The sequence below is a fragment of the Cajanus cajan genome, chromosome 8, assembly GCF_000230855.2.
Source record: "Cajanus cajan strain Asha chromosome 8, NIPB_CcT2T_4, whole genome shotgun sequence".
NCBI classification, from domain to species: domain Eukaryota; kingdom Viridiplantae; phylum Streptophyta; class Magnoliopsida; order Fabales; family Fabaceae; genus Cajanus; species Cajanus cajan.
In genome coordinates this window covers 27,690,409-27,717,510 of record NC_138524.1, presented here as the reverse complement: position 1 = coordinate 27,717,510, position 27,102 = coordinate 27,690,409, and the positions used below count along the sequence as shown (strand labels likewise).

The 27,102-nt window shown below is 33.5% G+C and overlaps 2 protein-coding genes across 3 annotated transcripts; both read right to left on the bottom strand.

Annotated features, from left to right (window-relative positions):
• Positions 1 to 1,103: 1,103 nt before the first annotated feature.
• Positions 1,104 to 6,930, bottom strand: LOC109810190 (protein RBL). 2 transcript variants are annotated; one of them, XM_020373594.3, is made up of 5 exons: positions 6,777 to 6,930; positions 6,538 to 6,636; positions 2,170 to 3,263; positions 1,812 to 2,073; positions 1,104 to 1,350 (listed from the first exon to the last, which is right to left on the bottom strand). In XM_020373594.3, exons 1-5 carry the CDS (start codon positions 6,793 to 6,795, stop codon positions 1,169 to 1,171), a joined length of 1,656 nt encoding a protein of 551 aa, XP_020229183.1. In that variant the 5' UTR covers positions 6,796 to 6,930; the 3' UTR covers positions 1,104 to 1,168. The 2 variants fall into 2 exon arrangements, with proteins under 2 accessions (XP_020229183.1, XP_082918507.1); XM_083062381.1 differs by lacking the exons at positions 6,538 to 6,636; positions 6,777 to 6,930 and adding an exon at positions 3,485 to 4,437.
• A 6,757-nt stretch (positions 6,931 to 13,687) lies between these two features.
• On the bottom strand, positions 13,688 to 14,164 carry LOC145950371 (uncharacterized). The gene has a single exon (XM_083061461.1). It carries the CDS (start codon positions 14,162 to 14,164, stop codon positions 13,688 to 13,690), a length of 477 nt encoding a protein of 158 aa, XP_082917587.1.
• Between the last annotated feature and the right edge of the window lie 12,938 nt (positions 14,165 to 27,102).

Here is a 27,102-nt window from a genome sequence, read left to right as displayed (position 1 = left end):
AACTTGCAACTTTATAAATTAAACTGGCAAAATACCTAAAGTTCATGAGTCAAGCCAAAAAATTCGATATAATTAAACTACTTTAGACGTGAACTTAGGGAATTAGTTCGCAAACCTTGATCCATATACTAACCCTTAATTATTCATAATAATAATTTAGTTAAAAATATTTTGCAATCACTTATAAAGGAGATATAAATTTTTCTTTTGGTCTTTTTTTTTTTTTATTTACAATTTTAATTCCTCTATTTTAAAATAGAAACATTTAATCCCTCTAATTTAAAAAAAAAAAATACAAAATTTTGACCCTCCTATCAAAATTATATCCATTAATTGTTTAAGTTTTAACATTTTTACTTAATTAAATAATATGATATTTAGTAACATAATATTTAAAAGTTTAAAAATAAAAAACATAAATAAGATTTATTGATAAAAAAATATCAATCACTTGTTAAAATAGATATATAAACAAATATATTGCATTTTGTATGATATTTTTAATTTTTCATTTCTACATACCACACCACTAAATATCACATTATTTATTTAAGTGATGATAAGTCACTAAAACCAGGTCAAAATTTAACAATCAATATGATTAAAATTTCATATTTTTAAAAATAGAGAAACTAAATATCTCTTTTTTAAAATAAAGACCAAAATAATGAATTGACAAAAATAGAAACCGAAATTACAATTTAACCATGAATTTATAGATTAATTCTTTTTCTCAACATAATATTAATACTAATAATAATAGTCTATACTAATATATAAAAAAATACCATTTTCAATAACTACTTTTAATTTTTATTTTTACATAAACCATTTTATCCTTTATTTATTTTTTAATAACTATCTTTTTTTTATAAGTAACTTCTCATTCTTTTTCTTTTTTATTTATTTTTTTTCTTTTAATACAATGCAAGCACAGAGTGTCTTTTTCTTGTTAGTAAATAATAATAATAATAATAATAATAATAATAATAATAATAATAATAATAATAATAATAATAATAGCATCAGTTATTTTTTACTAGAGTAAACCAACGCCAACTTCAAAAATTAGGGCAGGGATGGAGAGAGAAGATTGACAAAAGTGAAACACAAACAAAGACAAATTCTAGTAAAACATGCTTTTTTATGTACAAGAATTTACAAGCCATTACTCATCAGAAAATGCATCACCATAAAAACCATTACCATCATCCTCATCAACCAGAGATTTACTTTTGGATTTTGAAGATTTGCTAGATTTTGATGGTTTCTTTATTTTCTCTGCCTGCAACTCCAACACCTTCTCTGAAGGTTTCCTCTTTCTCTTGATTCGTGCTCCCCCAGCATCATCTGCAAACAAATAAGGCTGTATGTAAAAATTGCACAGACGATATTATCTTCTTTTAAAAACAGAGTCTATGTAGTTGAGACTTGAGAGGTGAAATTTCAAACACAACATCAGGAAGAAACCAAAAATAAATTTGCTGCCAGAGTTACATATTGGTTGTTCAATAGTTCTTTTTCTTCATTTTAAAAATGATTAAATATATTTTTTGTCACTAAACTTCTGTAAATTTTTGTTTTCGGTCTTTGAACAAGTTTAATTTAGTTTGTCTCTGAAACTTTTCTCTATGAACAAAAAATTTTGACACCGGCGACCAAAATGTTAACGGGAAAAAAAATTTAAAGACTAAAAGTGAAAATTGACAAAAATTCAGTGACTAAAAACATATTTAAATTCTTTTAAAAATCAGGATTCTTAAGAATCCAAATAATCAGTTACAATCATATAGTGCAAGGCTAGACATTACCTTCAACTGGACTTGAGTTATGATTCATGGTATGTTCATTTGGTCCTGCCTCTTCTGAAAGAGGGGATCCAGAGTTATTACTGTCCACCAATTTTGAAGAACTTTCTATGAACTTGTCTTGCTGTTCAGGAGCATCACAACTGGGAGTTGCTGGCAGAAAACACAACTCTTCTTGAGACATATCAGAGTCACTGAAAGCAGGATCTTTCTCCACCGTTACAATGTCAACTTCGTCATCTTCGTTAACATCAGACGCTTTTACCTGCAGAGATGTGAACTTAGGACTAAAAATTGACATGTAAATATATAAATATAATAAAAATAAAAAGACCTGCATGAGCATCTAACACTACCTTACCTTCTCAGTCTCAGGAATCAAATCAAATTCATCTTCTCGCTCCACATACTCCTCGTTTTCCTCAAGCTCTTTGAAGTCAGGAGCAAATGCACTCCAGTTCTCGGTGTAATCTTTGGCCCAGATATAAACTATGCCATTCAAAGAAACAGATACAACAATAGGACGTACAGGATGCCATGCTAAATCAATAAGGGCTTCCTTAGGCCCTTCAAGGATTTTAACAAGATGCCCAACTCTATCCCAAATGTAAATCTTGTGTTCTCCTTTACTGGCAGAACCACCAACAACCCACTCACCATCACCACTGAAGCAGGGTGCTTTCCAGTGCACCTTCGTGATCGAATCTTGAAACTCCCGGAATAAAGTTAGGCATTTTGATCCTACAGCCTTCAACTTCTCAACACCATTCTGATCATTGAGGCTCTCATTCAGGTCATCAAGTGCTCTAACTTCATCCTTCAAAGGTAGAAGATTTTCATAGATCCTGATTATTCGATCATTTGAGTTTGTTAGAAGATACTGTCCATTCCTGCTGAACACAATGTTCTTCACTACAGAACCACCAGGGATAGGAACCATGGCACGCACCTCACCACCATCTATATGGTTAATAACAAGAATTTCCCCTTTTGAGTTTCCCACATAAACCAGGTTGCCATGCTTACTAAAACATGCAGCAGTTGGTGAGAAGGATGTAATTCCATCAGTGCACCTGTTACGTGAGCCAGGGGCTGGTCCATTATCGGATACCTCCAAGGTAGAAACTTTAAGCGAAGTTGTATTTCCTGTGTTCAAGTCAATGATCATTGGAGCACATGAGAGAGGACATGCCAAGCAAAGAGATGGTTTTGAGGAACCCGGATGAAGACGAGCTTGTAGAGGGGTTTGTTGTAAAACTATTCTTGTTATCCTCTTACCACTCATAACATCCCAGAGTGACAATGACTTGTCAGCAGCAGATACAAGAATTCGATTACCACACTTTGACCAGCAGACACTGGTTATTGGAGACGAACATTCATCATCTCGTAGCTCTTTAGCAATGCCCCGGGTTTCAAAATCCCAGATAACACAACTTCCATCATTGCACCCAGCTGATTCAATGGATCAAATCAAGAGTGAGAAAGTTGATAATGTATAATACCCCCAATTAATAATTCATAAAAGTTTACACTTTCCATAATATTTATACACCCCATATTCAAATAAATATATAGGCACATGTATGCAATATAAGTCTACGTATCAAAAGAAAGAACTACAAAAATCAGAAGGAAATAGTTGGTACAAAAGCCCTATGATCTAATTGTGCTACCTTCAACCAGATCCCATTGGGAGTTTGCTTGAGTGCCAATACTGCATTATGACTTAATCCCCTCTAACTGTCAGTGTATATGTCCATATTAGTTCAACCATAGTTGTTAATCCTCGATAGCGGAGTGGATCTGCCGACCTCAACAATGGGATAGCAGAATGACCACTATTCTAATATTATATGTATAAATTAAAAAATTAATTTTATATATTTAAAAGCTCAAAAACATAAAAACTACTCAAAATTAATGCATTAATCATTTGGTTGGGCCATGGTTTTGCCAACCACCACCAAAGAACAAAACCACACAAGTAAAAACAATGAAAAGAATAATAAAAATTGCTGATGCCAGCAAGAAAGAGAAAATGGAAAAGAAGGGAAGAAAAGAAAAAAAGAAAAGAAAAGGGAGCAAAAAAAGGAAAGAAAAAAACTCCAAACAAAAAAGAGAGACTTGCGGAGTCGCAACTCGCAACAAAAGACCTGCTGGAAACAAGATGTTTTTGGTACCCACACACAAGATCGACGATGAGCCAGTAGGGCGCACACACAAGGTCGACACAAAAAAAGAGAAAAGGAAAAAAGATTTGAAAGTGGAAAGACAAAAATACCCACATTAAGTGAGGGTATTATTGAAATTTCACATACCACCCTGACCCGCTCTGCACCAGTCCGCTCCGCCAGTTCACAGCTGCTCCAGCTGCAATGTTAAAATGTGACGCAACAGCGTCACTGTAGTGGCAGTGGCACTAAGCCTCTATGACAACATAGGTCCCAAAACATTCTGCATGCTCATTGACCAAAATTCTTCAAATAATTAGCACTAACAGAGACAACATCATCTTCCTTTCCAGATCATCATGTCCGGCATTAGCAACATATGACAATTACCACCTTAAACAAATCCTCAACTTAAACCAGGCATATCCTCAACAACCCTCTGAACCTCTTCCACCTTATTGTCAGAAGATTGACTGTTGCACAAGATAACTTTCCATTATCCATGTTTTCCATTGACCAGCAAGTCCAAACACAATACCTTACATAGGATAATTTTTAATAAAAAATGGTTCACCAATATCAGTGTCCAGTCTCTGGCAAATTGCAAACCAGTAAAGGTAGAGAATCACATGATATATAGCACGTATTCATCAAAAAGCAACCACTTGCAATTAAGAGTATTATGATATGAATATATGTCAATAGTAGGATTTTTAATGTTATTTTTATATAAAGTAACTCTTACAAGTCGAGCCTATGAGTCGAATCTACAGAAGCTCCACGCGTTTACATAGACTCTCAAGTTTGATAACCTTGCTTGCAACATATATGATACCCATTGCATTACACGACCAGTCACAAAAACAAACCAATTTGCAACCAATGTAATTTTTAACATCAATTGTAAGGGTAAACAAAATTATCCAATCCTTGACATACCAGATGCACAATGGAACACATTCACTGCGACCCCAAATCTTATCTAACAACCAAATTTTAGCTAGGTCTTTGATGCTGAGCTATTTATTCCATCCATGCTTTCCAGAAAATAGAATAATACTAATTCCAATGACAATTTAACCATCACATTGTGCAGTACTTGCTTAGAAATTTAGCTTCTTGAACTTTTCTATATGAAATTTAGATATTAAGAAGAAAGCCATGCCATGAATTTAACCATCAACCATGACATACATATCATGTGCAACAAAATTAAAAATCGCATGTGAAAAGATAAGATCAAGAGTGAACTTATTAGAGTTAAAGAAAGAGTAATGCTTACAGCTTAGTATTAAAAGAATGGTAGAAGCTTGCCTAAGATGGTTTGGCTATGTGAAAAAAAAAAAAAGATAGAAGCCATAGTGCCCCACTACAAAGATTTGATAAGGTGGAGGATAGCCAAATAAATAAAATAATGAGAGGTAAAGGAAGATCAAGTGAAACCATTACAAAGGTTTAGATTTGATAGTTTACCGGTTGTTCTGTTCACTTGAATAGCAATGCAAAATACACATAGCCATCAACACAATTTAGAAAAATTTCTGCATTGTAATTTATAATCTAGGCAACTGATGTTCCAATGACTCTGACTAGACATGTGTCAACTGCTCATCATTTTTATTTCCCGCCCATTCCTACATATTTTTCTTTTCATTTCCCTCACTCCATAATTGATTTTGCGGTTATATTATTATTATTATTATTATTAGTATTAGTATTAGTATTAGTATTAGTACTATTATTATTATTAATAATAAAATACTATTATATATCAACCCTTTCTGAATTGCAACCTTCCACGCCGGTCAACTATGCTAACTCGCCAACTGCACAAACCACCCTCACTGGTGACACACCCCAAATAGACACAAGGACACCCGCATCCATATCAACTTCTTAGTATAATAGCCATGATTCCATGAACTATATCGATGAATTTGATGTATACTCCAAATACTATTTTTACAAGCCATTTTGGTACATATCATGTTTAGTTTGATATATCGATGGACCAATGCAATACGTGCATATCACGGATCAACGTACTAGTTTCAATAAATAAATGATTATTTCCCCCAAATCAAACTCAACCAAACCATGCACTTCTTAAGGCCCTAACCAACATTACATATACACAATAATTACCAAGACATTCTAACAAACTACATAATTCATTTCATACCACATAGTTCCGGTACATGAGCAATTAGAAACAGGTAAAGCAACCATAATCCATGTCACTGATTGGCAGCATCACTTGCAAGAAAGAACATCAAAACAAGAAGCACTAACCTAGGTTCTGGTTTTGTTTCAGTTCTTAAGAATTACTTCATAAGACAATTTCAAAAACCAACTTTTGGAGAGTATATGTGGCAAAAGAAGATATGCCATGGAAAATACCGAAAATTGAAAGTAGGAATACTAAAAAAAAAATTGCAATAATTTTCATTTTTGAAAAAAAATCATTTTGAAGCTTTTAAAAGCATAAAAAAATAATTTTTAAGAATAAGAAAGTAAGAACCCTAACTTTGAGAAAAAGGGTAAGTGAGAGTTACCAGCAAGAAGTGTGCCACGACGATTAAAGGCAATACATTTCATACACCCATGTTCCAAATACTCCTCTATCACTTCAGGGAAATCTCCCTGTAACGGGTCTTCAATATTGCAAAAATAATAACAACAACAACAACATCAATGTCAGGACTTAGGAAAAGAAGATAAAAAATGAAAATGAATGCAACTCAAACACGAAAAAAAGGGTAAAAGAGAGAGAAGTGGGAAGAAGAAAACTAACCAATGATGGGTGCGTTCATCGTTGCAAGAAGCTCCGAGTGAGACAGAGAGAATATGAAGTGAAGTGAGGGAGGAAAAACACAGGCAACACAGATACAACACAGAAAGAGGTAAGTGAGAAATAAGTCACACTAGTGACACCACCTACTTTTATTTTTCGGTAATTATAAATGCTGTCTTCACTTGTTTAACTGTTTTTTCTTTTAAAAAATATAATAAAATTAATATCTCAAAGTTGATAATTAAATTTAAAGCATAACGTTTCCTTTGTTTTTATTTTTTTTAATTCCGTACTAGACTAATATGTTTCAATTAAGAAATAAGTAAAGACTTATCAACTCTCTCCTTTATTTAGTTGATTTGTAAAAAGAAGAGAAGATAATTCAATTTGTATCCTCTAATTTTAAGAAAATTGTTACATTTTAATCTCTATAATTAGAGAATTTTTATTTTAGTTCATGTTCGTAATATTCTTTTTTCATTTTTATTCTTATAATTATTTAAACTTATTTTAGTTTATATAATTACATAAATTTTTTATTTTAGTTCTTATAATTACGTAAATTTATTTTTAATCTCTTTAGAAATATATTGCGGGAACTAAAAGATAACAAAAAAATATATGTATAAAAATTAAAATAGAATATTTTTAATTATAGAAAATAAAAATAAAAAAAATTATAAATAAAATAGTTATAAAGTAAACATCCAATTTTTTATCTTTAGTGTTAGAAGGCGTTATAATATTGGTTACTGAAATTAAGATTTTGTCAAATGAGTCTTTATAATATTAAATAAGACTTTAAATTTAATTATTTATTATTATTTTGGTCCTAAATATATATTAATTTTATTATTCTAGTCATAAAGTTTTTTTGAGTTTTATTGTCATATTTTTTTTTTTGAAAAAGATTATCAATAGTTAAAAATAATTTCATATCACAATATAAATTATTTATCCTAAATTTAAAACATAATTTTATATTTTTAAATTATTTATTTATTATAAATTTTAATTATAACATAGTATATATAATCAAAAATATATTTATTATGAATTTTAATTATATAAAATAAATAATTATTTTGTACATTGGACAAGTTATAATACTAAAAACAAGAAAATTTATTGTATTTTTTGGTTGCAATAAAAATCTTAAAAAAATTTATATTGGTTCACTCAATCCTTAAACTACATCTAGTTATATTCAAACTTAAAGGGTTTCACTAACCAAAATTGGTTAAAACACAAGTATTCTCTAGACCATTTTTAACACTTATGATTATAGAGTGTGTCTGGATACACGTTCGAAAACCACGTTAACGGAGAAGTAAAAAAATTTTGCTTCTTATTTTCACGTTTTTGATCTCGGACGGACGTGATTCAATGTGTGGAAACGTATTTCCAAACACACTAATAATCTTATCACAAGACTACAAAACTCAAGTATTGTTTTTCTCTAAGTCTTTCAATGCTTTCACAACCAAATAAATGTTTAGTATATATCATCTTGCAAAGTGAGGATCTGGAAGTTAAGAACAATATAGACAACTTTCTTAAGCACAGGGTAAAAACTTTCTAATTTAGAGGGTTATCATCCAATGGATGTATGAGTAAGGATAAGTCTTATGAAAAGATTAGAAGGCATTTTAGGAGAGTTTCAACACTTAGAATCATTATTTTTTTCATCAATTCTTTAAGACTTGTATTTTAGTGCCTTTTGAGAAATTTGTTAGGGATGCTTTGACACTTGTTCCTTGTATTATGAGTTTTCATTTAATACATGGAAAGTTCTTAACATTATGTTAGTGAAGACTTGTTTCTAACTTGAGGACTGTAGTCTGACTTAGTCGTATAGCTTCACCAAAATGGCGCTACAAACTTCTAATGTTAACATTGTTTTTCAGAACATTCTTATTTATCTCTTTCTTTTTGTACTCGTCTCGTATGTCACATTTTCTTTTGATTAAAGGTTGTACTTATGCATAAAAAACTCTTTTTTCATTAAATGGAAGGATATTCGAAATGTTGTAGCATATCAACATAAATTCGTTTAAGGATCCAATATAGTTGGACACTAATTTTAAAAAAAAAAAACATTTTTGCATTTGTTGTTATGAAAATGTAGTAAGTATCATGTATAAGAATTCCCTAAATAAAATTTTGGATATTTATAAAAGACATTTGGATATATATTTGTAAAAAGCGATTTTGGATGCATATAACAAGTTTTAGGACGTTAGTTATTTTACCAAGTTCTCATAAAGGATAAGAGATTTGGATACTTATACCTACCATTGAACGTTGGGTGATGAACTTACTTCACATAAATGTAATGATAATCTCTATTATCATTAAAATCCTATGGATAATTTTAAGAGTTGAACATTTCATACATCTTTTCTTTCATATATTTTATTGTGGTCAATTGAATTATCATTAAATTACTTTGTTATTAGGATGATTTGAATGTTCTTGGTAATTAGGATTTGTAATTTATTGATATTGGCATTGATAAAGTGAGTTGAATATATTATGTAAATATTATGACTTTTCTTTGATTAAAATTGAGTTGGTTTTGGAAATTATATGATCAGACTATTATATATATAATTGGTTTTGATACTAATGTTGGGTTTAGGGATTTTTTAGAATAAAATCAATTAGGTTGAATTTATTATAGGAAGGGATACATAATTGAATATAATTTTGCTGAAATTAAGAAATTAGACCCTTAGTTCGTATTAGAAATTGATATCATACTACGTGAGAGGTTATCGTGCTAAATGCAACTAAATGCAACTGAGACATGCTAAGTGTGAGAACCCTAGAGGATTATTGGAGGGTTGGCATTAAGCATGAGTGATGTTTCACTAAGTGTCATAGCCATAGTGAGGATTTCTTATTTGTGATATTAAGCATGATATCTCTAGAGAGCAAACTATCCTTCAATGATGATCTTGGCACTAAGCATGAGAGTAGTGTGTTAAGTGGGAATGTTGTAGAAAAAAACACCTACCACTTACTAATATGACACTAAGTGTGGGGTTTTGTTATACTAAGCGCAAATCCTATTTCTTGCTCTTTTGTGTTATGTCGTTTTATGCTAGTGATAAATGAACTTGTGATTGCCATTGTGAGATTATTGTGAAATGTTGAATACCATAATTATATGTTATTATTAAATCAAAAGATGATTCCCTAAATTCAAAGTTTTAATGTTAACAAACAAAGCCTTTTTACATAGAAGAAATGCTTGAAAAATGTCTTTGAAACATATCTTTGAAAAGCTTATAAGATGAAGTGTAAAACGTTGATCATTTGTTAGACGATTATTAATAAGACAAACCTTATAGTTTGTCTAATATACATTAAATATTTATCATTTATTGAAACTAATAACAAAGTTTCCTTTGAATGTTTCATCCCTTAATAAGTCAAATCAAAAGACTTTCTCGGAACTCAAAAATTTGTTAAAGACAAGAATCATATTTTTCGTCAGAACCAAATCCCTAAAATCATGAAAAAATAGATAAAGTCATTGATATAGTTGATATATGTTGACATTGCTTTTGCAAGCTCTATTTGATATGAAAAGTTGATAAGTAGTCTCCTTGATTAAATAAGAGGTACTATTTGGTTAAATGCATTTAGTGCTCTTATTAAATGTGTTAACAATTATCTGCCACCATAAGGGAAGATAATGAAGATAGACAAAGTAAACTTGTAAGTTGGACTCAAAGTGTTGTGACAGTCATCTTCTCCAAAGCTATTATATAAGAAGTTCTAAAAATCAAGACAAAAAGAAGTTCTTCAGTTGAAATACAAGAACATTTACATACACATCTGTTATGTATAGCTTTTGTCTTGTGGAAAAATCTTTGTACTAAAAAGTTGTTGTATTCATGTCTTAGAGAGATAATTATAACAACCTTGTAATACCTTAATAACTATTGTTATAGGGTAGAGCTTGAAGAAGCTTGACTGTAAAAGAATATTTGGATAGTGGCTTGAAGAGCTAGAAGTGACTTGGAAAAGAATACTTGTAACTTTGAGAAAGTTAGTGAAAGTTAATTTGGTTGAATTGAGAACTAGATGTAGTCTCTGGATTTCAGACAAACTAGTATAATATTTCATTGTTTTTTTTATTACTCTTTTAGCACTTTATATGTTGAAGATATTACTTCACTCTCTTGCAAAAAGTGTGAGTTTTGAGATTCACTATTCAACCCCACTTCTAGTGACTTTCTTTTCTCTATAGTTATGTTGTGAAAATGAGTGAAGACTTAGCCTAAAGAGGTAGATGCTTGTTAGGTCAAAAGATGATCTTAGATCTCTCAGGTTATAAGTTTTAATGATAACAAATTGGAGCATATTTCAAGAGGAAAGTTTTTCAGATCATACAATAAGATGATTAGTTATTATAACACTATGTCTCTCAAATGAAACATTTCATCTATAAGACAAAAGATCTATATTTATACCATTTATGATGTCTAATAATCGAATCATCTTTATTTATGATATTCCTTAACATATCGAAAGGAATAAAAAGCTCCTTCAATACTCACACTTTGTAAAGAAACAAAAGATATGTTTTGCATCAAAGGAAAATGACTAACATATCCCTCAAGCATGCAAAATCTTAGAGAAAGTTGTTTTTGACTGACACATGCATAGTTCTTTCTTTTGCTACCTAAAAGGTGATAAGTAGCTTCCTTGATTTGATAAGAAGTAAAAATTTGATGAAATATATTCAATGCTCACATTTAATATATCAATAGACACTTTTCTCCGTAATGAATGAAGATGAAGACAAACAAAGAAAACTTATGAGAGACGCTTAAGGACTTACAACGGTCATCTTCACCAAGCATCTATTTAAAAAAGTTTGAAGATTTATAGACATATACAAACACTTAAAGAGATACTTAGAACACTCATTGTAAAATATATTCTTTAAAAAAACTTTGTACTTAATTAGTTTATCACGTCTTGATAGTAAGACAAAATAACATTGTAATTTGTGTTATTGCTTTAAGCCTAAAGAAGCTTAACTATAAAAAAATACATGGTTGTTAAAGCTTGAAGAGGGTTTGTGTTAAAAGAACTTTTTAGTAGTTTCTTGAAGAGACAAGTCATAGAGCACTTAGGTTGAGCCAAAAGTAACTTATGAAAGAATACTTGTATATTTGCAAAGATATTGGAACTTGATTGGGTTAATCAAGAATTAGACGTAGTCTCAAAGGTTAAGATGAACCAATATAAAAGTATTATATGTTCTTCTTACTTAACTCCTCGTTTGCATTTATAAGGTCTTGATACTACTTCAATGTTTCAATAAAGTATTAAGTTTTCTTATTGACACTATTTAACCCCCTTCTAGTGTCTTTCTTTTCTCCATAACGACTCTATGGAAACTATGAAGCCATGGACATTGCATGTGAACATGCATCATGTTCATTATATACTATGTTTTAAGAAAGTTCTTAATTAAGCAGGTTGATTTTGTGGAGTTTGTAGAGGGTTGTTAACCCTAATTGTGGGGGATATTGCATCCAATGAGGAAATCTCAATGGATCATGTTGATCCCATGTGAGCCAAGACTTACAATTGCAATTGGGTAACCATAACAAATCACTAGAGAGATCTTACTAGTTGAGAGTGTGATAAACATACATTTTCTAAGCTTGAATGATACATGTTGCATTTACTCTTATTTCATTTTTGCAATGTTTTTGAATGGTACTATATGCACAAGTTTTAATGAAGCTAAATATAAGTAGTATTAAACTTTAGTAGCATAATTGGGTGTAACATAAAGGTCCAAGGCAAGCTATAGGCCCACTAACCCACACACACTCAATATAAATAGGAAAAAAATGGGTACACAATAAATGTATAGATCATGTATAGGAAAATGTATTTGATGGAGAAGAAGCTTAAAGCTTCACTTGTTTGGCAATTTTTCTTTGATTAGTGTTACATCGAGGTGAAATTTTGTTAAGCACCAAGGGGGTTACCACACATATACACATGTCTCCACATTAGTGATATATTGTCCACTTTGGGCCTATCCCTCACGATTTTGCTTTTGGACATCACCCAAAAGGCCTCTCGACCAATGGAGACAAGTGTATGTATATAAACCCATGTCCATCCTCTTGTTTGAACAATGTGAGACTTTGCTTGCATCCCAACAATCCTCCCCTCAAACAAAGGACCACGGTTTACCCCTTCTCCTGTAGCGAAAACTACGAGTATTATCCGATGGTGGCCCACAGAGCTCACTCACACACTGAGTGTTTACACCGCCGCTCTATCATGACCTCCCTCATGACAACGGGACACGCCTCCTAACCCTCCATGTTACTAGGAAGCCTCTCTTCCACATGGACCCACCGTTAGGAAGACTTTCGACACAAGGGATCCCAAACTTGGATCCACCTGCTAGCCATCATACTCGTCGAGCCGGTCACTTGATCAGACCATCAGCTCTGATACCACTGATATGAAAAACTCCTCCTCACACAATAAGATCACTCACACATCCAAGAATCTTAAACGGAACACACACATATTTTATTTATTGGCTCTCTATATATAGAATAGAATTATAATACAAAATTTGAATCATATAATTCTCCTAAATAAAAAATAGGAAACAAATCCCTAAAAGATATCAAAACAAATAAAAATTTGTAAATCTGAATAATATCCTAAAGATTACAAATTTCTAAAATATCTCCTTAAATATTCACTCACGTAATTTATTTAAAATTTGAATTATTTTCCAACAAATCCTCCCTTAATTAATATTTCTAAATAACTTATCTTCTCAAAACTTGTCCTTCCAAGTAGTAAAAATTCTTTTCATTCTTTTGTCCTTGCAATATCAAGCATTTCCCCTTTTACACTTTGCATCCCCATTTTGAACCAACATACCTGTAGTTTTGTGATGTCAACTCTCCCAATGAATTTATATTAGATACAACAGAAGGTACATATCTCACATTTTCAAAAGTTTGGATGACACCATTGTGAATTTTCATTCTCACAGTCCCAATGCCTTTAACCTCCATTTTTCTACCATTTCCTAACTTGAATTGACCAAACTCACCGTTAGTTTTTAGAGTATGAAACCTTGTTTGCTCTCTATAAATGTGTTTTGAGGCAGCTGAATCCATTATCCATTTTGATTTAGCAACTTCCCTAGTAGTTTCCAAATAGAGATCGTCATCATCATGAAGGTTTTGGATTACATTAGCTTCGGAGTTCTCATCATCTTTCCTTATAATTCTCAATTTTTGAAGATCTTCTCTCATTTCTTTACACATTGATTGCACGTGACCTTTCTTTCCACAATAGTAACATTGCACGTTACTCATATCTCGTTCTAAACGTGATTGGAAATTTGATCTTCCTCTATGTCCATCTTGTCTCCATGAATTATTTCTCTCTTGCTCAGAATGTTGTGCGGCTAGTACATGACTTTCAGTATTAATATTCTCATTTTCATCATTCTCTCATTTTCTCTTAGAGCGGATGTCACTTGATCCAACTTCAATGATGTTTTTCCTACAAGTAACGTTTGAACTAAAGATTTATAAGACATTGGTAGTGAAGCCAACAATAACATTGCTTGCTCTTCATTATAAATTTTTTCGTTAACATTTAACAATTGACATACCAGTTGATTGAAATGGTTGATGTGATCATGAAGATTTTCCCCTATCTCCATTTTGAGTTGATACAACTCCATTTTCAAACATAGGCGATTGGTTAACGACTTAGATGCATAAATGCTCTCAAGTTTCTCCCACAAGGCTTTCGGTGTTGTCTCCTTTAACACATTGCACTTGATCTCAGGAGTAAGAGCTAACCGAATTGTGCTCACGGCCTTCTTTTGGATCTGACTCCATTCTCTTTCATTGATATTACTTGGTTTTTCATTTTCCAAAGCTTGATCAAGACCTTGTTGCACTAAAATATCTTGAATGGTACATTGCCAAATCATAAAATTTGTCTTACCATCAAATAAAGGTATCTCAAATTTTTGTATGTTCCTTGCCATAGCTCTGATACCACTTGTTGAGCACCAGAAGGGTTACCACACATATACACATGTCTCCACATTGGTGATATATTGTCCGCTTTGGGCCTAACCCTCACGATTTTGCTTTTGAACATCACCCAAAAGGCCTCTCGACCAATGAAGACAAGTGTGTGTATATAAACCCATGTCCATCCTCTTGTTTGAACGATGTGGGACTTTGCTTGCATCCCAACAAATTTTAACTTTAGTAATTAATTGAAGTTGTTTTAATTTTTTATATTTTACTGTTGGAGTTTATTCTATTAGGCAATTCTACCTTATTTTGGTTCATACATTTTTTTTTATATTTTCTTTCATTTATTGAAGCTTTGGAAAAGCATTGTGAACCCTTTTACAAAGTGCTGAGGTGAAAGAACTATTATTATTTTATAAATTTTGTATATTAAACTATTATTATTGCACAATCAACTCTAATATCAATAGAATGATGATAACAGTATTTTTGAGTAATAGTCATAATGATGATTACTAAATAAAAGAGTGTGTTATATCAAAAAATGAGGCAAGGGTAAAGTTGGAAAACGTTGGTGGCAATAATGACCAAGTGCAACTAGCATACAATCCATATAGGGAAGAATGTAGGAAAAACAAGAGAGAGAGAGAGAGAGAGAGAAAGAAAGAGAGAGAGAGAGAGAATAATAAGCTCACTCTTGGGGAAATACATGTGGGGTATCAACTAGTTATATAGGTCAAAGCATAGTGAATGACAATATGGATGGTGTGTATCTTTCTTCTCCTTTATATTGTTTTCTTCTGGTTCTTTATACATTGCTATAGCAACCATCATCCATTGTTATATTACATTGTAATAAATAATATTATAGAAATCAATTTTTCCTCCATTATAGTCTTCATTACATTGGTGTTTTCATTGAATTTTCATGGCGGAAAACACTCGATTGAAAAAAATTACCACAAATCTTAAGAATTTGTTGGTTGATGTCAAGCAATTGATGGAAATGATGAAATGCATCATGTAAAATATTCTACTTGTGTTGGGAACTTGGAGATTGTTATTACCTCTTTGAATGTAACTGGTGCATCATCACATTCCCTTGGGCAAACGATTTCGAGCTCCTTTGCTCCTCCATTTCAGGTTTGTAATGTCAAGCATGATTTTCCTCAATTTATTGACACTAATGTACTTGAATGGATTTTTAAGGCTGAGTATAATATTCTGGATGCTCCATGTTTAACCATTGTTATTGTGCATATGAAAGTTGATGTGATACCTTGGTTCCAAATGCTTGATAAGAATGATCTATTTCAATTGTGGGTGGGATTTACTAGATAAAATTATAATTTGGCACTTCACCATATAATGGTCCCAATATGCTCTTTTTAAGCTTAAATAACTTGGGTCCATTTAAGAATACTATTGTGAGTTTATTGCTTTGACAAATCTTGTATATGATGTCACTCTTAGTGCTTTATTGGATTGTTTTATTAGTGGTCTCAAACTTGAAATTCGTAGGGATGTTATAGCCTAAGGCCCTACCTCTATGATTCATGCAATATCTTTGGCTAAATTGTACGAGGAGAATACATTTCTAAAAGATCTTATCTATCCCAATCATATTACAAATCCATAAACCCTACATTGAACCAAACCCACAAAACTATTAGTCTTCCTCCATTTTTTCCTACATCAACCAATATACAACCTAACTAAGCAAAAGACATAAATTTTAGCGTAAAATAAATTTCCCCCATTGAGATATAGATAATTTCTTGGACACTGGGAGCTTTGATAATTTCTTACAACCGAGACTCACAAATTACTTTAAACTTCCTATGGATCCAACTACTAGATTCTTTTGGTAGGTAATGGTCATGCTTTGATAGTTGAAGGGATGGTAAAATATCTAGAGGTTCAAATTCAAGGGCATGTTTTACATCTACCAATATACCTTCTTCTAGTTTTGGGTGCAAAACTAGAGGTGTTCACAAAACTATTTTAAACTAAACTTTTTAAATAACTAAATTAAATTAAACTAAAATAAACTAAATTATTTTTTAATAGTTTAAACCAAACTATTATTTTTAGTGTAGTTTATAAAACTAAACTATTAAAATTAATAGTGCAGTTCACTAAAGAAAACCAAATACAAGCACAACATTACAATACTAGTACGTGTCGGACTCGCGATGGGGACGTGGGGTGGGTCTTCCGATTCTGCTTCAATCTTCACTTTTCAACTCTTTCTTGTGTCACAGACTCACAATGGTTCTTCACTTCTTCTGATTCTTCTTCATTCTTCACTCTTCGTTGCATTGCGGACTCGCGGGTGGGTCTTTCAATTCTTCTTCATTCTTCACCCTTGATTGTGTCGCAAAATCCTAGGTGGGTCCTCCGATTCCTCTTCACTTTTCACTTTTAATGGGTTATTTTTATTTTGATTGAACAATTGGAAGTTTCTGTTCTAGTTTGGTTTTCTCTACATAGGTAAAGGAAACATTTCTATTGCTTACACTCCATGTGTTTGATAATTTGTAGGCAATTTGCTGCACTTCAATTCCCTGCAAGTAATTATCCATCAGATGAGAGATGGAAACAACTAACTTCATTTGTGCTTGCACATATGTAATTAGCTTTATAAAATGTGAAGCCTGAAAATAAAACAAATTCATACCCTTAGTTTGGGATTTTTAAGTTATTTTCTATTTAAGTACATCAAGCAATTAAAGAGCAACCATGCAGATCCACATTTAAAAAGATAAGGAAGCATCTGTTTATCAAAACAATAAAACTTTCATCATATATATTGTAAAGAATATTCAAGTTACCAAGAAGAAAGAGACATTCAAGTCATTAAATCATCTTTGATTGCTATTTAAAATTTGTGATTCATTGCATTTCAAAATTAGGTAATGAATTATCTACTAAAAGAAAATAATGCTAACTTTCACATTGGATTGAAATCTAGACTTCTCTGTCTTCATAGTTTTTATTATCCACTCTAGTTGCAGACTTAGCAGTCATATATTGGCTCAGACACTAATATGTATGTATACATGAAAGGTCGGGATTAGAAATTACTAAGTTATTCAAAGGTCACATTATGAGTGATCCAATGGTCAAGATAAGGTTCACATTCATAGACTAGCATCAAACACTTTTTATATTTTAAGAGAATTTCTTATACTTGGCTTTTACCTTGTGTGATAGATTTATCCAATTTCTGCACTTGGAGGATTTCAGTACATATCAGCACTGAAGAAGTCTTTTCCTTATGTCTCTATGGTTGCTTCTCAGGGAATAACAATAGGTAGTTTTACAGTTTTCCTGATGTGGTGGATTATATATTGAGTGATATTAACTACTTCACTTAACTCTCCATTGTTTTCTTTTGCCAAACATATAGTTTATAACTTACTAGTGGTGAGTTTCTTGTTAAGTTATAATGCATATAAAAAAGAAAATCAATATCCAATGTGCTTATGCACTGTATGATATTTTTTGCATACACTTCTTTTGACGAACTGCTTATGGAACAAGCTTTTAGAAGAATTTGTCTATAACAACTTTTGATAAATATGCACAGTACCAACCTCATCCGTATGGTTGTGTTTGGATTGAAGGATGGATTTGGGGGAGTGGAAAAGGAAAGATTTGAAGAAAAAGAGAGTGGAAAGTGAGGTTGTTTGGATTAAGGGAAAGATAGTGGAAAGTGAGTGAAAAGTTTGTGAGAATTTGTGTAGAAATTGATTGATATGATAGATAAAAATTAAAAATTTAATAGATGAATATGTAATTTACACTTTTACCCTTGGATTAAAAATGAGTAGAATATTATTTATTGTAAATAATAATAATTACAATAAAATTATATTAATAGGTATAATTTATTAAAAAAATAATAGATAATGATAATAATAATAATAAACATTAGAAAAATAATAAGAATCATAATAAATAATAATAATACTAATTATAATAAATAATAATAATATTAATAATAATGATAATAATAATAATAATATTTATAATAATAAATAATAATAACAAAATATATTATGATAATTATATTTTCTAACATTATTTTATTAATGTGTTATTATTTTCTAACAAAATTCAGTGGTTGTTTATGTGGTTTTTAGGGAGATCGGATGCATTGTTGCAACCCGAAAATTTTCGATCTCGCGACTAATGGTTTAGACATCCTTTTCAAAGTCTCATCAATTAAGGAATGCCTGGACACCATACTAATCCTAAATTAATGGTTTTGAAAAATAAGTTCATGGAGTCGCCACCAATGTTTTACTCAAAACATTGGAAAAAGAAAAGGTTTTTAAAAGTCCAATAAAGGTCTTGATAACCAGAATTGAGTTCGGGGGTCGGTTACGTGTAGGGAAGGTATTAAGCACCCCTACAACGCACTAAATCGGTACCCTATGATGAAGATAACGTAATAAGAATTAATAATTAAAATATTTAATCCCCTTTATTAATAATTATTTACATGCTTGAAATTTAAATTATAGAATTAATCCTAAAATGTCTACATGATTATTTTTTATTGTAGCAATATTTATTATAGAGAAGAAATAAATAAAAAAAGAAGAAAGAGATTAACAGAAATACCTCTTGAATGAGCTCTATTGAATCTTCAAAACAGGAAGATTTTAGGTGCTTTGTGGCAACCTTTCACACTATAATGCCTCACAGAATCTCAAGAAATACAAAAGAGAGGGAGAGAGAAAAAGAGAGAAATTTCGTGCTCTAAGGAGTCTGGACGAAATTTTGGAGTCTTGAGAAATGAGCCCCAGCTGTCTATTTATAGACTTTAAAAAGGGTCCAGAACGGCCCGTTCCGAAATCAGAACGGCCCGTTCTGGATATGGTCGTTGTGGGTTAAATGGGTAACTGGAACGGCCCGTTCTGAAATTGGAACGGCCCGTTCCAGAGACACAATTAGCACACACTTGGCTATGCTGGAACGGCCATTCTAAACAACAATTTTAGGCCATTTTCATAACTTGGAACGGCCCGTTCCAGTTTAAGAACGGCCCGTTCCAGTTAAAGCTTTTGCCCCCCTTTTGAAGAGTTTGGAACGGCCCGTTCCAATCTTGGAACGGCCTGTTCCAATTTAGGAACGGCCCGTTCCAAATTAGGGTTATTGGTTCTTTTAGAAACTTGGAACGGCCCGTTCCAAATTGGGAATGACCCGTTCCGATTTTGGAACAGTCCGTTCTAGTCTTCTAAAATTAGCATATTTGGACCTTTGGGCCCTCTAAAGTCTTGTCTTGTTGTTTGCATGCTTCGGGAGCTCCTTTCCTTCATAACAGAGGTCCATTTCCTTGTTTGTATGCCCCCGGACGAAATTGGGTGTCTACAGCTGCCCTTCTTTACTTGTCCTTTGGAATAACAATGTGTTGCTTTTCCAAAGGCAAGAAAAGACGTAGACATTTCGTCCGGGTCTTCTCTTCGTCTCTTTGGTGCTTCTGCGTTGTTTCCCTTGTGATAATGTGTAGCTTCTTTCACTCTGAGGTTAGGTAACCCACTTCAATCTTGTACTAGATTTGGGGATCTAGTAACCCTTTCACTAAGGTCAGGTAACCCACTTTGTACTAGTTTTGGGGATCTAGCAACCCTTTCACTAAGGTCAGGTAACCCACTTTGTCGTTGAAGTAGTTTCGTATCTCAGCCTTTCCAAGCTGGACTGATATTTCAAGGCTTCAGCCGGCCTCCTCTAAGGTCAGGTAACCCACTTTGTTGTTGAAGTAGTTTTGTAGATCAGCCTCTCCAAGCTGGACTGATATTCTAAGGCTTCAGCCGGCCTCCTCTAAGGTCAGGTAACCCACTTTGTTGTTGAAGTAGTTTTGTAGCTCAGCCTCTCCAAGCTGGACTGATATTCTAAGGCTTCAGCCGGCCTCCTCTAAGGTCAGGTAACCCACTTTGTTGTTGAAGTAGTTTTGTAGCTCAGCCTTTCCAAGCTGGACTGATATTCTAAGGCTTTAGCCGGCCTCCTCTAAGGTCAGGTAACTCACTTTGTTGTTGATGTAGTTTTGTAGCTCAGCCTCTCCAAGCTGGACTGATATTCTAAGGCTTCAGCCCGCCTCCTCTAACGTCAGGTAACCCACTTTGTTGTTGAAGTAGTTTTGTAGCTCAGCCTCTCCAAGCTGGACTGATATTCTAAGGCTTCAGCCGGCCTCCTCTAAGGTCAGGTAACCCACTTTGTTCTTGTACTAGTTTTAGGGATCTAGCAACCCTTTCACTAAGGTCAGGTAACCCACTTTGTTCTTGTACTTGATGTCTTCTTGTTGGTGTTGTTGGATGAAAGACTGCCCCTAGGTGGACAGGCAGGAGATGTTTGATGTGCCCCTGTGTTGGTGGGCAGAGAAGTGGATGACTGGCAGGGATTCCAATGTTGCCCCTGCCACTTGAGTATTGTGATGCCTCTCCAGGCGCCCCATGGTAGGTTTTTTCGAAGCTTGCCTTTTTCTCATGTTGCTTTTGTTATTTTATTGTCATCATTGGTGGAGGGATCTATTCCCATGATGTTATTTGCTGAATCTTTATTGGTGAGTATTATTTTGGAAGCCACTCCTAGCTTTGGTAGGAAAACATTCCTGGTCTTGACATTTTCATGAATCTTCCATCATTCGGTTAAGGAGTAAGGCACGATGGTCTCTTCATGCTTATGGGTTTGCTTATTTGGTTGATTCCATTCTATTCCACTACCGATATGTCTTTGCTTTGTGGGCACATAGAATCACTAGGGGTTGCCATTTGACACCGCTTCGACTCATGCTTGGCTATTGAGATTTCACGAGTGCTTTGTCCTGATGACTTCTTCTGACCCATAGCAAGGAGAATGCATGGATGCATGGATGCAATAAAAATGCAAGACAGGAGTGATTTTTTTATTATTATTATTTTATTTATTCTTTTTTTTTGTGTAACGCTCTTCTATATGCCCCTACCTCATATGCATGTAATGCAGTTTATGCTCATGTGTTTGTTCCTAAATATGAAATTCAATTTTTTTGTCAGGAAATTAACCTGTACGTGTTAAGGTTAATGTTGACGATTTCTTTTTATCCATGCCAATCTTGATTACTGTCGGGATATGTTCTTTTGAACTCAAGGTTTCAATGGCTCCTCAATTATCAATGTGTAGTCAAATGTCTCTAAACTCTGTTAAGGGACATCTTAGTCTTCCCTCTGTGAGTATTCACTGTGCATTTTCCGTGTATCTTTTCAGTACCATTTTAATGCCAAAGGGTCAAGAGAAAAGAAGAAAAGGGATGTTTGTATTTTTTCAAAAGGTTGTTAGAAGGGATTTTTTTTCAAAAGGGTTTTTTAGAAGAATGGCTGGCCAAGGTGGGCTTTAGTGTTTATAAAAAAAGCCTATTTGCTACAAAGAAGCTATCATTGTGTTTAGCTTTTTTTTGGAAAGTGAAGTGATGACTCGGGGTTGTACTCTAATTGGATGATTTCTTTGAGCCGCCTTTCAGTTTTCAACTCAGATTACTGCTTTAACGTCCTAAGTTTTGCCTAGGTCACTTGAGATGTGTTCCCTAGCGAACATTTTTCTTTTGATCTTTTCTTTTGCCTAGGTTACCCATTTTTACTTGTGGGTTGCCTAGCAGATCTTGCCCTAACTTTTGCGCAGCACCCTTAATGGGTTTCCTGCCGGGCCTTCATTTTTTTTGCAGCACTCATGAGGTATGGGATGTCTTTATTTTATCAAACCCTAGTCATGTTTGAATTCTTGATTGTTCCTTTGTTATCCTTTCCATGCTATTATTGAGTAACGTCTTTGTTGCAAATACATTTTGTTTGTTAAGGGTTGATGGATGAGGCCTAGAGTGGATATTTAGAGGGAGAAGCGAAACGAAAGAGTGTTATGGCATTTAAAACAGTACTTTCAATTTACACGTGCCCCTTTAACAAAGCTCGAAATCCCGGGCATGCCCCGAGTTCGTGATTCATACACAGAGAGATAGACGAAGGTTGCCCCCTAGAAAGTCATGGTTGACGATTGGTTGAACTACGTTAGGAACGCATTCTCACTTGCTTGAATGTGGGTGTTTTGTCTTCGGAGTGAAACCTTTATGAATTCTTGCTTTCTAAAGGGGATACTCAAGCCGCCTTTCGGTTTTCAACTCAAGTAAACATTGTTTTTTTTTTTTTACATATATCCCTGACTTTTGCATAGGACGTATCCTATCAGGATTTTTTGTTTTTACCCTAATTTTTGCCTAGGATGCCCTTTACGGGTTTTCGTCCTAACGGGTTTTGTATGCAATGCCTTTATTCTTCAATTGAGTTTTTTTGTGATTCCCTAGAAGCAAGGATTCATTCATTCTTGATCATTCCTCCTATCCCAACAGTTGTCATTTCCGCATAGGGAACTCTTGGTGTTTGAATCGTCAATTTGGGCGTGTTATGCCCCCCAGTCTTTTTTGCACAATTACTAGTTTTTAAGTGCTTCCAATTTGATGTATCGAGTTTGCACTTGATTACCAGTGATCTCATTATTTGATTAACACGCACAAGTTAGGTTTCCTCTTTTATTCTTATTTATTATTTACAAGGAAGACATATTATCTATATGTGATGCAAAATAGAATGCAAAGATAATTGAGAAATTCAACAAATATCATTCTTATTGATTTGTTTGTTTAGAGAACATTCTTTGTGCAAGATCTTTCGGTGCACTTTGATGATGTTGTTGCAAGCTACAGAAACTCACGCTTGAATGATGTCCCTATAGACATGTTGCTGGTTCGTTGATTTGCAATTAGTCTTCGTTTCTTCTCAGATTCTCTTCTTGCTATTCCCATCAGAAATAACCGTCAATAGGATCTTCGGGTTCACCACTATTTTGGTGATTGCCAAAAATTTTATCTTTATTGACGAGGTTGATGGGTCAGAGAAAAAAGATGCAGTTTGGAGTGATTTGATAACGAATTGAGGGTGTAAGGGAGCTTATTATCAAACTATGTTCTTTTGAAGCAAATTTTTTCTTTTTTTTTTTGCTTCAATTTCCTTCTTTTTTTTTCGTGCCTCTTTTTCGAAATTTCAAATAATCTCCTATTTTGAATTGAGGAATGACATCTTTCTAGATTGAGAAGATGTAGACTTTGCCTTCTTTTGAAAGGATGACAAGAGTTCAAAGCCTAGTAGGCCTCCTTAGTATAAGGACACACGATTCTTGTACTTTAGAATGTTCTCTTTCTCAAAAATCTTTGCATACTATGTGTCTTCCATTTCTAATGAATGTATATGCTAAATTAAAATATGCATGATATTTGTTTTCTACCTAAATTTTATCATGTTTTTGACTAAGGGTTATGATGCATGATTTTTTTTGCTATATTTTTTTTGTTTTTTGTTGTTGTTTTTTTTTAAATAAACTACCCTATATGATGCTTTAGAGTTAGGGTATACAGAAGGGAGTTAAAATGTTTATCATATTTTTTTATATTAATATCTATTTGTTTGCAATTCTTATCCATTTAAAATAAATAAACACAAACAAATGCAACACACATATGCTCAAACAAATGTACACCCGCGAACAGTCACGTTTAAATCCTTGGTCTGTGGTCCCTGCAAGAAAAGTGCATTGTATAGGAAAGTTTTAATCTCACTGGTCTTAAGGCCCCCAAGGTGCCTCCATTATAGGGACCAAGTATCTCTATCGCCGTCACCTGGCAAACTCTAAGGTCTGTCACAGTATTTCAGGCTAGAGTAACCGGTTATCACCTTGAGTGTGATTTCCGAAAAGGCTCGCAGGCTCCAAGGCCAAACTTAGGCCGGTCGTAGGTCAACCACTCCCTATGTTTATTACCCTCATGCCCCCGGGTGTAGGAAGAACTGTTGTGTGCAAAGGTTTGTGTACAAATTTTATTCAAACAAATACAAAATTTAAACAAGCAAATAAATATTAAAGCCACACAAATAAAACAAATAAAGTAAAGGGGAAAAATATTTAAATTATTATTTTTATTTTATTAACTTCATCAATTAAATGGGCCTGACCCTCTTTAAACGTCCCCAGCGGAGTCGCCATCTGTCGCAACCCGAAAATTTCCGATCTCGCGACTAATGATTTAGACATCCTTTTAAAAGTCTCATCAATTAAGGAATGTCCGGACACCAGACTAATCCTTAATTAATGGTTTTGAAAAATGAGTTCATGGAGTCGCCACCAATGTTTTACTCAAAACATTGGAAAAAGAAAAGGTTTTTAAAAGTCCAATAAAGGTCTTGATAACCAGAATTGGGTTCGGGGGTCGGTTACGTGTAGGGAAGGTATTAAGCACCCCTACAACGCCCTAAATCGGTACCCTATGATGAAGATAACGTAATAAGAATTAATAATTAAAATATTTAATCCCCTTTATTAATAATTATTTACATGCTTGAAATTTAAATTATAGAATTAATCCTAAAATGTCTACATGATTATTTTTTATTGTAGCAATATTTATTATAGAGAAGAAATAAATAAAAAAGAAGAAAGAGATTAACAGAAATACCTCTTGAATGAGCTCTATTGAATCTTCAAAACAGGAAGATTTTAGGTGCTTTGTGGCAACCTTTCACACTACAATGCCTCACAGAATCTCAAGAAATACAAAAGAGAGGGAGAGAGAGAAAAAGAGAGAAATTTCGTGCTCTAAGGAGTCTGGACGAAATTTTGGAGTCCTGAGAAATGAGCCCCAGCTGTCTATTTATAGACTTTAAAAAGGGTCTAGAACGGCCGTTTCGAAATCGGAACGGCCCGTTCTGGATATGGCCGTTGTGGGTTAAATGGGTAACTGGAACGGCCCGTTCTGAAATTGGAACGGCCCGTTCCAGAGACACAATTAGCACACACTTGGCTATGCTGGAACGGCCGTTCTAAACAACAATTTTAGGCCATTTTCATAACTTGGAACGGCCTGTTCCAGTTTAGGAATGGCCCGTTCCAGTTAAAGCTTTTGCCCCCCTTTTGAAGAGTTTGGAACGGCCCGTTCCAATTTAGGAACGGCCTGTTCCAAATTAGGGTTATTGGCTCTTTTAGAAACTTGGAACGGCCCGTTCCGGTTTTTGAACAGTCTGTTCTAGTCTTCTAAAATTAGCATATTTGGACCTTTGGGCCCTCTAAAGTCTTGTCTTGTTGTTTGCATGCTTCGGGAGCTCCTTCCCTTCATAACAGAGGTCCATTTCCTTGTTTGTATGTCCCCGGACGAAATTGGGTGTCTACATGCATGAATTTTCTATAAGAAAAGAAAAAAGGTCTAGGAGTGTAAAATAATGTTAGATTGGTCATATGGTTTCCACGACTTTACCATGTACTTACGTATGTATGTAGCGATGCCTTTTTCTTACCTGTGTAGTTTTACCACATGTTGCTAAGAGCTTTTACCTTTGCCTTGGAAGCAGCATAATCGATTATGTGTCATGCATAATCGATTATGTGCCTCCATTTTTCATCTCTTTTCAGTCTTTGGGGTAGGGGTATTATCGGGTTTTCTCAAATCTTACGTGACTTTCATCTCTTTACTGTGCAAAATCATGAGGACGGCAACGCGGCTTCTCCCCCTTTTCTTCGCCTTTCTTTCCTCGCAAATCAGCAGAAACAAACGTCCACTTTCTTCGCCTTTCGTTCGTCTTGAACAGTAAATCAGCGGAAACAAACACTACTTATATGTCTAATAGGCATTATGCATTTTAATTAGTAGATTAAGTTAATGACTTTATCTCTTATTGCTTGTAGCTACTATTAAGGAATATATTTCGCGAGGAGCATCATTAGTTGTTTTGTCAGATGCGATATTTGATAAAGAGGCAATTGCACAACATAATTTCAGCAAGGTGTATAAACTTGCACATTCTGCTGCCTTGTTGGCTGACGAAGTTGTGAATAGGTAACATTTGTTTTGGTTTTAATATTTAATGGTTGTTGTTTTCTTCTAGATCTAGACAAAATGATTGTTTGACATGGTTGTTGCATTTGTTTTGAATCATTTCGTTAGAATTTGTTAGAGCAATTAGTCAACAAGAAATACTAAAGTGGATGATGATCTGAAACGGCGGGTGGACTCCTCAAGGATTTAAACTAATAGTCCTTCCTATATCTATAAGACTTGTATACTTATATCAATAAGACAGGGTTGGAGTTACATGAATTGTTAAGACAGGGTCATTGGTTCATCTGTGAATTAGTTTTTATTAAGTTTTTACCAAAAAGTTCATATACAAATTTAACTT